The sequence below is a fragment of the Caretta caretta genome, chromosome 13 (assembly GCF_965140235.1).
Source record: "Caretta caretta isolate rCarCar2 chromosome 13, rCarCar1.hap1, whole genome shotgun sequence".
NCBI lineage: Eukaryota > Metazoa > Chordata > Testudines > Cheloniidae > Caretta > Caretta caretta.
This window is the reverse complement of record NC_134218.1, coordinates 41,957,527-41,972,305: the sequence shown is the minus strand read 5'-3', so window position 1 is coordinate 41,972,305 and position 14,779 is coordinate 41,957,527. Positions and strand designations below refer to the sequence as shown.

At 45.5% G+C, this 14,779-nt stretch overlaps 1 gene segment (V, D, J or C); it reads left to right on the top strand.

Moving 5' to 3' along the window:
* Window positions 1-412: 412 nt before the first annotated feature.
* LOC125628995 (T cell receptor delta constant-like) lies at window positions 413-12,296 on the top strand. The segment is given in 5 exon segments: window positions 413-487; window positions 7,195-7,485; window positions 8,931-8,990; window positions 10,921-11,037; window positions 11,518-12,296. Coding segments are annotated over 4 exon segments (507 nt in total).
* The last annotated feature ends 2,483 nt before the right edge of the window (window positions 12,297-14,779 follow it).

The window sequence follows — 14,779 nt, the reverse complement described above, 5'->3', positions numbered from 1 at the left end:
TTTCATCTTCCTGAAATAATGGCTCAATAACCTCGGGGTGACGTTTTGAAAACTGCCTAAGCAACTGGGATGTCCAAGTTCCTTCAGAATGAATGGGAATTGGATGTCCAAATTGCCCGGCTAATGGGGAAAATGTCACCCAGGAAATTTAAGGTTGTTTTAGAAAAGTAATTAAAATTTTCAGAGAGGGTTGAAATATGGAGTGAGTCAAAGGAACAACTTTACAGCTGGTTGCTGGATTTCTTTGTCTGGAGTTTCTTGGGTGTAAACTGAAGAAGTTGGATTAGGTGGTGGTTGTTGGTTTTTGTTTTGGAAAGTGGGGCTCTAATTTAAAGGGAAAAAATCTGGGGTTTGTGAGTCAGTTCATGGAGTTCCAGCATTCCTCTGAGAGACATGGAACACGTAAGTTTTTGTAGGGACCCTTTGAAGTGTGTTAACACATGGCCCATGATCTTTGGGAAAGGCACTCAGCTGAAAGTTGAACCACGTAAGTATTTATCAAGTGTATTTTTCAGCTTCTGGGGAAGGGTAAAGTGGTGGAAAGGTTGATTTTATTGCTCAGAAGTATCCAGCTGTGTATAGAAACTGACAGCAGAACAGTCCTTGGTTGATTATGGGTAAAATTTTCAAAAGCAGCCAAGGCTTAGATGCTCAAAAGTCTTAGGTGCCTAACTTCCATTGAAATCACCTAGATACTTAATGATTGTCAGTCAGTCCCATCGACTTTCAATGAGGCTTCAGCTCCTATGATACAGATTTAAATGTATTTAGGTGATAAAGGCTGTTGAAAGGTGCCTAGTAAGATTTTTCAAAAGCACCTACATATCTAACTCCCATTGAAATCAATGCATCTCGACAGGTTTGAAATCCCCACCAAATGCGTATCTACATCTTGAAATACCTATAAAACCAGCCCAAATTAACCTAAATACCTTTACAAATTTAGCTTGTGGGTGCTTTTGAAACTGTTACCCTTGAAAACCCAATTCCCATTAAAATGACAGGATTTGGGTGTCCAAACCCCCTAGGCAACGTGATATGTTTTCATCCTTTTGCATGCTCCATGAAGGAGATTTCCAAAAAATGCTGAAGGAAGACAGGAGCACAGTTCCCTTGGCACTTTGAAAAGCCTCTCCTCCTTGACCACAGCACAGAAAGCGTCCAGTCAGACATACAGCTGTATATTTAAAACCTTGTTTGGTGGCGTGGGTTAAGGAATAGTTGGATATAGGGAGAAGCCAAATATTCTGACTGAATGTTTGCATTTTTTAACAATCTTGTTTCTTCTTGTTTTTATTTTTTTCCGAGAACACCGTTAAAAGAAGCGATAAAACATTGCCTTGAGGTGGCAGGTACAAGCTATTGTGTTCATTAGTGAATCTAGAAAACGTGTATACCGTTTGTGTCCTTGTTGCTGTTAAAACACAGTCGAGTGAATTCCTAGCATGAAAATACCTGCTTGTCCACTTTCATTACAATCAGACTGGCCAGATCTCCAGCTGGTGTCAATCAAGAGAAATCCGTGAGGCCAAATGCTCACCTGGTGTAAATGGATGTAGCTCATGTGAAGTCAGTGGGAGAAGATCCCCAGCTCCTCAGTCACTGGGCCAGATCAGCAGCTGGTGTAAATTGACATAACTACAGAGAAGTCAATCGGGCAGGAATCTGGGGTGGTATAAATTGCCAAAGCCCTGTCGATTTTACAGAGCCTCAGATTACAAATCCAGAAGGGGCCACTGTGATCATTTAATCTGACATCCAGAATATCACCCACCACAGAACTTCCCCAAAATAATTCCCATAGAATATCTTCTAAAGAAACATCCCTTCTTGACTTAAAAATTGCCCGTGCTGGAAAATCCCTTGGTAAACTGCTCCACTGGTTAATTGCCCTCAGTGTTAAACTATACACCTCATTTCCAATCTGCATTTATCAACTTCCAGCCATTGGATCGTGTTAAACCGCTTTCTGCTACATTGATAAACCCATGATCAGATATTTGTTTCCTATGCAGATACCTAGAAACGGTGATCAGATCACCCCTTAGCCATCTCTTTGTTGAGATGAACAGGTTGAGCTCCCTGATTCTGTCGCTATAAACGTGTTTTCTAATCCGTTCATCGTTCTCCTGGCTCTTCTCTGATCCCTTTCCAATTTATCAACCTCTTTCTTGAATTGGGAACAGCAGAGCTGGACACAGGATTCCAGCAGAGGGTAAACTAAACTTTCTCTCCCCCCTTTTATGCACCCAAGGCTGCTTTAGCCCTTCTGATCTCTCTAACACAGCGCTGCCAACCCGGCCCCCCCCCCCCCCCAGCATCTGTCCCAGTTCCGTTGCGGCCGCAGCGCAGCTGGCCCGCGGCTCAGCGCCTTGGCCGCGCGGAGCTCAGACAACGCCCCCAAGGGGCTCCCCGCGAAGAAAGCGGCGCCGCCCTCGGGGTCCGGAGCCGAGCTGTGTTCCTGCACCGAGAACCGCACACAGAAGAGGGCTAGCGAGGCAACCCGGTTTTGTGCTGCCGCCTGTAACGGTGTCCAACAGCCCTCCTCTTCGGCGGCGGGCCCGGCTCACCGGGGGACCCGGCGCGTATTTGTTGTGTTTTAAGGTCTCGGAATCACCAGCGCCCGGGGCTAAGAATTTTTTCGCATTCAGGTGACTGAAGTTAGGCGCCCAGGCGTCTGCTTTGGCCCCTCGTTAAACGGGGTGAGCTCGGCGCTCCTCAGGGCCGTCTCCAGGCGGAGAACTTGGGCAGGGGCCGTTGTGCGCTCAGGGGAGAAGCCGCTTAGCCAGCCATCCAGATAAGGGTTCTGGAGCCTCGGGCTGGCACCGGAGCCTTGGCCTGTGTGGCTATGCCGGGGCTTTCTAAAAGAGCCTAGGTGAGTTAGGCGCACAAGTCCCACTGCTTTCAGCACCTCGTTCTCTGAGGCACCTTTGAAAATCCCCGTCTTAGACCTAATCCTGAGCCCTCACCTTAAGGTAACAAGTGTCTGTGGGGTGAGTTTGGGCAAGTCCTAAATGCGATTCCGTTTCTCCATCTGTGAACTGAGGATAATGAGACCTTATCTCGTTGGAAAGCTCTCAGAGATTCGTGTATGGGAAGCACTGTAGGAGAGCCAGCCATGATCTGTTACCATTATTGGTTGAGAATTCACCCCGGAGACGACCAGGGTGTGTTGTGGGGGTGGAATTTCAAACGTTTTTCCTTGCAAATAACTTAAGACCAAAAGGATGCTGGAAACTTCTCTCAGTTGGCAGAGATTGTTCTTTAGGGTTGACACTTTCAAAGCCTCTGAGTGGATTTGGATGCTAAATGGTCATTAATATGAACAGGAATTAGGTGCTCAAATCTTTGAGACCCTCAACGTGGCGATGTAGTGTATGCTTCATTTCCCATCAAGTGTTTTAGCCAGGTGTAAAATATCAGGGAGTATTTGTCAACCTTCAGAATACCTCCCTGGATGATCGCCACGCCTCAGTAGAGCTGGAAGGTTCCTACACAGCCATTTCCCCTTTGTTAGGAGAGGAATTAACCCGTTTTCCGTGGGAATGGAAGAGCAGTTGGTCCGGGCTAGGTGCGTGCCAGAGACAAGCTGCAAGTGCCCGACACAGGGCTGGGACTCGGTGTGAGAATTTAGCAGTGTGTTTACCACCGGGAAGCTCACGTTTGGAAATGGGACTAAACTCACAGTCCAGCCAGGTGAGCGGGGGCAAAAAAAAGTTTGAAGGCTTTTCATAAACTGAGAGTGAAGGCTGGGGTCTTGCAAGGAGCCGAAGGGACTTAGGCGCCCAGCTCTAATTTAATATCAATGGGAATTGGACACCTAAATCCTTACAGTTCCTTTGAAAATTCCAGCTTTGGGGCAAGACAGTGACACCCTGATGTTCCTGAATCCCTTACTCTGCAAATCACCGCCTTGATTTTAGCAGGGCCATGCACAGACTAAGGTGCTACTCAATGTGAGTAAAGTTCTCAGAATTTGGCCCTTAGATTCCAGAATGTAATCCAGAAATTCACAGATTTCAGAGCACTTTCCAATCTCCAATTTTTTGAAGAGCCTTGTCACACTGTGTGCGAAGTGCTCATTATTTAATATTTGGGAAAGGCACGACTTTGACTGTGGAACCAAGTAAGTGTTCATCTCTCTCACCCTTTAGTCTGCACCTTTTCCCAGCATTACATTCATTTTTCCTTTCAAAAGAGAGAGAAATAAAGGAACTGTTCCTTCCCTGGCAGTTCTGGCGCTACAAAGAGGTACAAAGAGAACGTATATATATATATATATATATATATATATATATATATATATATATATATATATATATATATATATATATAAACCCTGTTTTCATTCCCACCGTTAAAATCGTTTTTTCCTTGCACTGGAGAAGAATGGTCTCCAGGCTGAATGGAAAGCAGGCCCACTAATAAATATATCTGGCTGGAAATGTTTGACCAACTTTTTAAAAAATTGAAAATAAACATCCCCCCCACCCCCAACCCCATTAGGTTCAAATCTATCAGCTGCTTTGAAAACATTCAGGGTTCTTTTTTGTAATTTTGAACGATCCATTGAATCATGTTTTAAATTGAGATTTTGACTGACATTTTTCCTTTCCTGAAACCTTCATGTTTTGAGGCTATGAGACATTTGTATAGCCCTTTTGATAATGTTATTGCTAAAAGTGAAGAGAATTCTTCCTGGGAAATAAAAGGGAGGGCATTTCCAAGCCAGGAAAATGGAGACACAGTTGAAACAGATGTCCCTGTTTCTACTGGTCCAATGTGAGGCCGAGAAGTAGTTACAATCAGCTGAATTTTCAGACTGAAGTGATGTGAGAGGCTTCCTGTTCAGTAGGGTTTAGGACAAACTCGGCAGTGATATGACAGGCGAGAAAGCGCTGAGTTTGCAAGGCTGCCGGTGGGACTTTTGGACGTGGCGTTAAGCTTTTGGTTGAGCCCAGTAAGGAACAGCTAGGTTGTATTGTCGATAGTGTTTGATTCCCATTGCCTCAGGCCAATGCGTATGTAGCGTCTCCATTACACGGGTGCAAATCAGGCTTCCTCTGAGCACAGGCCCTGGAGTTGTGTGTCTGGCCCTGCAGCACGGTGCATGGGAGACCAGAGCCCTGACTTTTGGCAAAGGCACGAGGCTTTCTGTTGAGCCCAGTAAGTGTCAGTTTTGTTCTCTTTTCCATGTCCGCTGGCGGCGTCGCTCTGGGTCCTCAGCTGGTTCAAAGCGGCCCAGCTCCGCCTTCAGTGCAGCCACGCTGGCTCTCGATCATCCAGGAGTTTGACCCATTGTTTCCAGTGCCTCGATAACGGGGCATGCTGAGCCAGATTATCCCCTCCTAAAGCCGGAGTGACACCATTCCAATGAATCATGTTCCCACTGGGGAAGTGTGGGGAGAGTCCGGCTTTGATGATTTTTATGACTGTAAGTGGATAGGAGGCTGGTCTGACGAGCTCTTAGATTGCATTTCGCACGGCGGTTCTGAGGGCTCCGTTTGCACAGTCGGGCTCGTTCACACACAGGGCTACCAGTCAGTCTGCACAAGACCGAGATCACGGAGTCAGGCTGTCAGGAGTACAGGATAGGCCCGAGAGCAGAGAAGAGCTGTGGCATGTAGCTGGTTTTTTTACTGTAAGGTAAATTAACAAAATATCATGGAGACGCGAATGGAAAAGCAGCACAATTAGTGTGGAAATCCATCGCTGTTAGGGCTATTACTGCGCTCTAGCTGGTGTAAAAGGAAAGACTTCCCACTGAACTGAGTGCTGCTGCTGATTGACACCAGCGGGGGATTTGGCCCATGGATAGACTAGCGAGATTAGGTCGCTTCACACCACCCCACTGAATCCCATTGCTCTATGGCTGATTGACACCAGCTGGTGTTTGGTCCCTCTGACTTCAGTGCAGCAATGTGGGTTTGTACCAGATGCAACTTGGTTTTCCTTCATATTTACAAAATTGTCAACATCTGCTTCCCACCTCAGACAACCCTGGCCATGAGCAGTTACACTGCAGGCACTGGCAGGGGCCCTGTACCCCTCATGCCGTTCCACGTTCACTAGGTTTCCTGGATATTCACCTTCATGAAACATTCTGAGACAGCAGCATGAAGTGGTCTGATGAAATCAGATTTGCTTGCTTTTAAAGTGCCCATAATAACGCTTCTCCAGAGAGGGTTGTGTTCCTTGATCCACTGGCACATGGGAAACGCCTTTAAAAGGTGCCCTGAGAGTTGCAAAATATCCTTATAACTCTTAGCAGAGTTGCAAAAGCCCCTGTGGAACTCGGTAACTGTGAATTACTAAAGGATTTCTGGGTTTTGCCACCATTCCTAGGAGTGGTACGTTACTCCTGAAGTAGAGTCATGACTCCTTGTAGAGCCAGGAGTAAAAGAGAGCAGAATCGGTCACCCACTGGCATAACTTCCTTTCTTGCCGTCATTGCGATCCTTATGTGGTTTGGCCACATCAGAAAGCGGCGGAACATGAAGGACCTTCCCGCGTGGGCATTTATAATTTCAGACCAGGTGCCAAGATGACGCCAAGGCAGGATTAAATTATACTGTTGAGTTTTATGCTACAGGTGTACGGGGTTTGCTAATTTTAAGGCCCGCTTGTTAAAGACTGAGGCTCTTACTCGGACAGGAGAGGCTCGTGATGCATGTGAGTTCTCACCAATATAAGTAGGTGTTACGGACCTAGGGAACATGGGGATTGTTTTTGATATTCATATCAATGTCCACTCTTGAGTTTTCAGGCCGGGCTTTTGAGTGCATAGCTCCTTTAGTCTCCTTTGAAAATCACAGCCTTCGTCCCCATCTCTCTCCCCGTCTCTGTCTTCTGTGGTCCCTTCTTCTGTGGTCCCTTCTGCCTTCAGCACCTCTGGCTGATATTTTCAGCAAGGATTCCAGCGAGTGAAAGTTGCACCTAGAATTACGGTCTTTAAAAAATACCTCAGGTGATATTTTCTCCAATTACCATCAGCAGGGCTTGTATCCAAACCCGCAATGTGGAGATGTAGCGCTCTACATCCCATCACCATATCCAAAACTTCCCATTGCTATATCTGACCCAGAGGCGAGAGACTCCATAGTCCATGACTTTATTCTATGATCCTTAACCTAACTCTCCCTCCCTTTAGAGTTTAATCTAATTAAATTATAACCCTCAATTATTTGTTTTCAGAACATAAGGAGATTTCCCCTCCATCTGTCTTTGTTGTGAAATCGACAAAGCCAAGAGAAAACGATGGCAACAAGTTGACGGCGGCTTGTTTAGTTAAGGATTTCTACCCCGCGATCATAAGCGTACGCATGAGTCAAGAGAAAGAGGTTGTATACAAATCGAAAGAAGGCATTCTCTCTTCCAATGGGAAATACAGCATGATCCAGGTGATCAAGGTTGAACCTAATGAAGAAGTGAAGTGCTTTGTTAAACACGAAGGAGCCTATACTAACCAGACAGAGCCTCAATCAGGTATAGTTATATGGTCCAAATGTGAAAGTTATCATCGCTTGCCAGATGCACCCTATTTCATGGTGCGTCGTAGTCCTAAATTCAAGGATACCCACCCCTCCCCAGGAAAGCTGGATAGAATTTCTAATGGGAGCTAGGAGCCAGATGTCCAGTGGTGTTTCTGTGCCCAAAGACACAGAGAGGTGCACAGAAGGGCTTTCAAAAGCACCTAAGCAGTTCCTTCCTAACTCAGTTAGGGCCAGATTTTTAACGGTAGGTGGGCTCCCAGTGGGTGTCAGGCACTTAGATGTTTTTGAAAAGTCCAACTAGGTGCCTAAATCCCTTTAAAATCTCACCCCCCTGTGACATTTCAAACAGCATCTAGACACCTAACGCCCATTAATCACATAAGGCTCCTGACAGCATCTTTAGTCACCTTTGTAAATCTAACCCTAGGTGGGAAATGTGTCAAACCCAATGTTTCTGCGTTGAAAAGTGACCTTTTAAGAACATGAAAAAAATTCCCCATTTACTCTTTCGTGAATAATTGTGTGTCATTTTAATCAAAGTTTTTAAGGAAAACATTCTCCACAATATTATTGAAACTGTGATTGGAATTTTCAGAAAAGTAAAGTGGAGTTTAGCTAAACAAAAATTTTGGATTATATTTTTGATTTAAAAACGAAGACCATGACAAAGTTTTAAAAAATAAAGCCTGCCTCGGTTTTGAACTTAGCAATGAAATTAACTTCAAACTGTAACTTTTTCTTGGTGAAAGTGTCTTTACATTTTTCAGCCGGTGCTCCTTGAAAATATTTCTCTTAGGGCTTAGATTTTCACAGCCACCTCATGGATTTGGATGTTGAACTCTCATTTACTTACATGGGAATTGGGACTCCAAATCTCAACCTTAACTTGTGATCCAACTCCATATAAAGTCTCCTATTGACACAAGTAAGACTTAGATTCGGTGTTTAATGGAAAAAGCACTTTGTTCCATCCAATTAATGAGGGCTTTTCAAATATTTTGTTTCAAAACCTTTCCTTGGTGGAAAAAAGAATTTTTTTAAGCATGGATTTTTACAGAAAGTGTCGGCATTTTGAGAATATTTTTTATTTTTAGTCAGGAAAAAAAAAGAGATGTTTTCCCCCCAAAAGGCTTTTGTTCTGGGCTGATTTTAGCTGATTTTTTTTTTTTTTTTCAGTTTTCAGCTAAACTTTTGGGCTAGAATTGTTTGGGTTTTGGTCGCTGAACACCAAAGCACAATGTTGTGTTGTTTTGACAAAATGTCGACTTTTTCTGTGGGGAAAAATCAAAAAAATGTGTGACCAGTTCAAAAGTTAATTTCAGCCTGATTTTCAGGCATTTCCATTCACTCATTACTGGGTGCGGGGAGGTTGTATTTATCATTTGTTTCATAATTGTTTTAATTGAGCTCTATTTTAATTTCTCTCTCTTTCGACAGCTCCCATTCAGGCTCCAATCAATAACACTCAGTGTGAACCTTCAGATTCCACTTCCGAAGGTTAGTTACGAAAAATAAAAGGAAATATAATAAAGGGCCAGTGGAATGATGTTTGTTTGAGGGTGTGGATTCAATGCAGATATTTGACAATGGAATTTCTCAGTTGAAAAATAATGTTTAACTTTTGACTCTTTACTGTCAGTTTGTAGTTGCTCTTTCCACGCAGCAGTGCTGGTGACCCACAAACGTTACTAATAGGGCCCGACCAAATTCACGGCCCTGAAAAACACATCAGGGACTGTGAAATCTGCTCTCTCCCCCGTGAACTCTGGTCTCACCCGTGACATCTGCTTAGTGTAGGGGAGGGGCAGGGCAGGGAGCTCTTGCCATGTGCCCAGCTCCAGATGCTAGCCCCGACCGGGCTGGGGAGGGACAGGACTTCCTTTTCCCCAAGAGGGACCGCTCCCAGGGCTGAGTCAGACCCATCTCGGAGAACCTCCCAGGGCGGCAGGAAGCTCTGTGGCTGCTGGCTGGGAGCCCAGCTCTGAAGGCAGCCCTGCCATCACCAGCAGCACAGACATGGAGGTGGTAATACCATGACCCCCCCCCCCCGCAATTGCCTTGCAACCGCCCCCCCCAGCCCACTTTTGGGTCGGGAGCCCCACGGTTACAACACAATGAAATTTCAGATTTTTAAATTCTATGACTGTGAAATTGAGCAAAATGGACTGTGAATTTGGGAGGGCCCTTGTTATTCATGGAGTCACCTGTCTGGGGTGGCTCATGACCATGAAGACCTACTTCAGGGCAGACTGTCAAAAACAGGGCAGACACCCCAGGCTGGTGGTGGGTTGTATAATAAGATTTCAGCAACTCAGTACCAAATGTGAACTCCTGGATCACTGTACCAGTCTTACCATGGAGTCACAGACAGTCCCTTTTGATGCTCCAATCTATCTTGCCACCCAGACAAATGGGACTGAGTGATAAATGGTCACTTACACCAAAAATCGCACCAAACTCAGGTTGCTTCCATCCCAAGAGACCAGTCACTTACCCCTAGAACAATTGGTACCCTAGATCTTACACCAAAGACAACGCCTGTAGCCAATCCTGTAATAAACTATCAAAAGCTTTGTTAACGAGGAAAAAGAGCGTTATCTCCAGGCTAAAGCAAGCAAACATAGACACACCAATGAATTACCGGCTAATCCTAAGAGTGGCAGAGTTGTAGTGATCTGTCAATTCAAAGTGTTTTCAGGGCAGACCAAGGAGGCAGAACTCTCTGCCCTTCAGAGTTCAAACAGCTAAAAAGATGGAAAATTTTCCGGTGGACTTGTTTTATTTCCTTCATTCAGCTTCCAAGCCCACAGGCTTCCAAGCTTCCTTCCAAGTAGCATTTCTCGGGTGCGATGGGGCCACTACACAATCATTTGTATTGCAAAGGTTCTTGGTGGCCCATCTGAGTGTGATGGTGCATCTGAATGGGCAGAGGTTGTAAATTCAGGGCAAACATTTTTTAAGTTATAAAGCAAAACTTACATCTTTTCTTACAGCCATGACAAGTGAGACTAATGCATTCAGCACCTTAAAAGCATCTCCTAAACTCTAAATCCTGGAGACATTCTGAGAAGACTATTACCTATTTTGAGCAAAACTAATAAAGAGGTGACCTGGTCTGGTCTCCAGCTATGAGTTTGTCAGTTCTTAGCTAATGCCTGCAGCCTGGGCAAGAACTGGCATCTGGCCTGCCAGCGTCACACATGGGCTGAATACAAATGAAAACCATAGTCTGAATAAAATAAAGAAATGCTACTTTATCTATCTGTACAAAGTCTTTCTTTCTTTCTTTCTTTCTTTCTTTCTTTCTTTCTTTCTTTCTTTCTTTCTTTCTTTCTTTCATATAATTTTTATTGAGGTGTTTCCCACTTTCTGCTGATATAAAACCATTTGATCCAAGAAGGTGCCTCCCTCCTTTTTTTCCCCACAGAGCCAAACATGGAAAAAGTGAACATGCTGTCAGTGACTGTGCTGGGCCTGCGAGTTCTGCTTGCCAAAAGCATCGCCTTCAACATGCTTATGACTGTCAAGTTGTTCATTTTCTGAGGTAGGAACTCTTACTATCATCATGTCCATGCAGGGGCTTGGGGGGTCATTGTTAAGGATTTTCAAAGGAATTATGGGAGTTTTGGGATACAAAATCCCATTGAAATCCAATGGGAGTCACTGGGCCAATCTCCAGCTGGTATAATTCAGCTGTAACTCCACTGGACGTGATGGACCAGATCCCCAACTGGTATAAATTGTCTGCACACCCACTGATTCCATTTGCGGATGCAGATTCTCAGCAGCCTTCAGAAAGCAGGGCCATGGTCAGGCGCCCAGAATGAGAGGTTGCTTTTGGAAATGTTGGCCTACGGTGCCCAAAGTCACACAGAAAGCCTGGGAATCCAGCACAGATCTCCTGAGTCAGAGTCTGGGACATCAGCCATTACAGATCATCACCAGAGTGTAGACCCTAGGGTGATGGTCCTAGTGAAATGAACAGTGTCCAGAATGTCTGAGCACAGATCTGTCATTTTCATAGGTTGTGAGGAGTGAACCAGCAACGGGCTGAAGACAGGAGACCGGGACCAGTGCCAGAGACTTCAGTTGGGGCGGATTCCCAGCTGGTGTAAACCACTGTAATGCTATTGGAGTGAGTTGGAACAAATCCCCAACTGGTGTAAATGGCCTGTCGTGCCCTCCGAGTCAATGGGCCGCACGCCCAGCTGCTGTCAATTGGCGACTTTAATACATCTATACCAATTATCACCTTCTTGGGATTTGTCCCTAGATCTTCTTTTCCATGTTTTAAATTATTCAATTTTTTCGGTTCCCCATTCTCTTCATTGCTAGTTAGTTCTGACTCTTAAATGATGTATCACAAGATAGTAAGTACTTGTATTCTTCTTCAGTCTTCTGTTTAATAGGAATATTTAGCGGGAAGTTTCCCTACCACAGTATTACATTGAGGCTTCCAAATCCCTTAGGCAGCTTTGCAGAATCTTAGTTTGATTTTTTTTCACTATATAAAAATACTGGTTTATTGCTTAGGAAATCCATTCATAGCTGAAGCATTTTATCATTTTAGAGTAGAAAATTTGCACCAGGTCTGTCACTGGTATAAATTGGTGCAATTCCATTGACTTCAACAGAGCTGTGCTGACATACACCAGCTGGGGGGGTGACGGCCCATGTCCTCACGTTATTTGTGATAGCTGGTCAGTTCACCTCGGGGATCTGTGCATTTATATGAAACTGGTGGTTGCAGCTTTCTGTGCTTATTATGGAAATAATAAAGGTGATTGTGCAAAGGGAAAGAAAGACCCTTTTTTTTACCCTCTGTCTTCGGCGATTCTGAATTCATTCTAGTTATGGGTGAGTGTTTGGGTCTGAGCTCATCACCAAGGATTTTATTCAATGGCCACTGAAGTCCAGGGGTTACAGCCATGAATTTCTGTAACTTGAGTTCATCTGCCTGTGGATTTGTTGCAAGAAAAACACTGCACAAAACTGTTCCCACTTTCATCACCAAGGGTGGGATTTTGAAAATTGCATTTTGTAGTTAGGCAAACAAAGTTCACTGAAGTCAATGGGGGCTGTGCTCCTAATCCACGTAAGTGCTTTTCACAGTCCAACCATAGAGGTGGTATGAAGAAAAAGTAATATTGTTAAAAGTTTGGATTTTTCAAAGGAGTAAGGCATGTAGCCCCCACCCCTGTAGCTTTCAATAAGATTTGGGCATCTAACTCCTTTGGCCACTTTGAAAATTCCAACCAAAATATTCTGGATATTCTTCCATCCTACAAAAAGAGACACAGAGATGTACACAAAAATACACGTGGGCATACGCACACGGGTGTGCAGGGAATAGTGTGTGTGTGTGAGTGAGAGAGAGATGGGGGTGTAGGGGGATAGGTAGACAGAGATAGAGAGACGGGTGTGTATGGCGATAGAGAGATTGAAAATACAAAGTTTAGAAGAGAACATTTGTTATTTTTTCTGTTCACTGCTAACAGGAAGGCACTAGGAGGAAATAACTTTTGGTGGTTTGCTGGATGATACAGTTGCTACAGCAACCTGGACCAGAGGGTTATTTGTAGTCAAAATACATCCCCTCCCCCACCGTCCTTCCCCTGCTTTATGTCAGTTACTAGCAGGCGCCCAAATGAGGCAGGATGCTGCGGTGACAGCCGCTCAGCTAGTCACGCCATGCAAAACAACAGCCTCATGCTCATTTCAGAAAAACATTTTAACCGCCACCGTCTTTGATGTGATGTTTTTCTGATGCTGACTCTGAGTCAGGGCTGACCCCAGGGCCCCAGTTGGAGGCTAAGAGGGGCTGGGCTGTAGGATGAGCTCTGGGGCAGGGTCAAGTTCAAGGTCTCGGTTGTTAGCTCCATGGGGCTTAGTGGCCCAGGATACCTGAAGGAGCCTACAGCTCTGGAATGAGGACCGTGGTCCTCCGGCAAAGTGGAACCATCTGTCATAAGGATGATCACTTCTGTAACATGGACACAGAGCAGCATGAGACATTTTAAAAATATCTCCCTCCCCCCAAAGCCCTTCCAAAACAGCACTCCACCACAGACACAACTCTCCTTGGAGCGAGGAGGAGAGAGAGAAAAGAAAGCGCGTGTAACAGATGTTAGTCCCCTTGTGCTAGGGGGTGCCCTGCTGCCGGGAATGATGTGGGGGTTCAGTGGAGGGGGTCTCCCCCAGAGTCAGTGCTGACCCCAATGTGCCAGTGTGGCAATAAGGGGTGCTGAGCTGCAGAAAACTAGCAGGTGACAAGGTGCTGGAGCAGCCATTTTTGAAAAAGAAAACGGAGACCCAGACCACGTTGGCTCATGTAAGATGCTGTAGCAGAGCAGGGCAGGGCCCCCTTAGCTCCTGCCTCTGCTAGTTTCACAAAGTCACCCTGAGACCCTGGCGTTAGTCAGCACTGGTGCAGTTTATTCACAAGCTTGTTCCCACCACCGTTTCAGCCTATACAGTTGGCCCTTCACCGTCTGCAGGCAAGAATCATAGAATACCAGGGGTGGATGAGACCTCAGGAGCTCATCTAGTCCAACCCCCTGCTCAAAGCAGGACCAACACCAACTAAATCATCCCAGGCAGGGCTTTGTCAAGCCGGGCCTTAAAAACCTCTAAGGAAGGAGATTCCACCACCTCCCTAGGGAACCCATTCCAGTGCTTCACCACCCTCCTAGTGAAAAAGTTTTTCCTAACATCCAACCTAGACCTCCCCTACTGCAACTTGAGACCATTACTCCTTGTCCTGTCATCCGCTACCACTGAGAACAGTCAAGATCCATCCTCTTTGGAACCCCCTTTCAGGTAGTTGAAAGCAGCTATCAAATCCCCCCTCATTCTTCTCTTCTGCAGACTAAACAATCCCAGTTTCCTCAGCCTCTCCTCATAAGTCATGTGCCCCAGCTCCCTAATGATTTTCATTGCCCTCCACTGGACTCCCTCCAGTTTGTCACATCCTTTCTGTAGTCAGGGGTCCAAGACTCCAGATGTAGCCTCACCAGTGCCGAATCGAGGGGAACAATCACTTCCCTTGGTCTGCTGGCAATGCTCCTACTAATACAGCCCAATATGCCGCTGGCTTTCTTGAGAGGGAAGAGCTACCTCCCTGCTTCCAATTCCTGCCATTTCCCTTTTTTTCTGCTCTTCCCTTGGCTTCCTGCCTCAGCGGCTTTTATACAGTCCCAGGCTAATTAGGTGGCAGCTGTCTCTGTCTCCCCAATTAGGGTCAGGTTACCTCCAGCCAGCTCTAATGTATTCCCCTAAATGGGAGC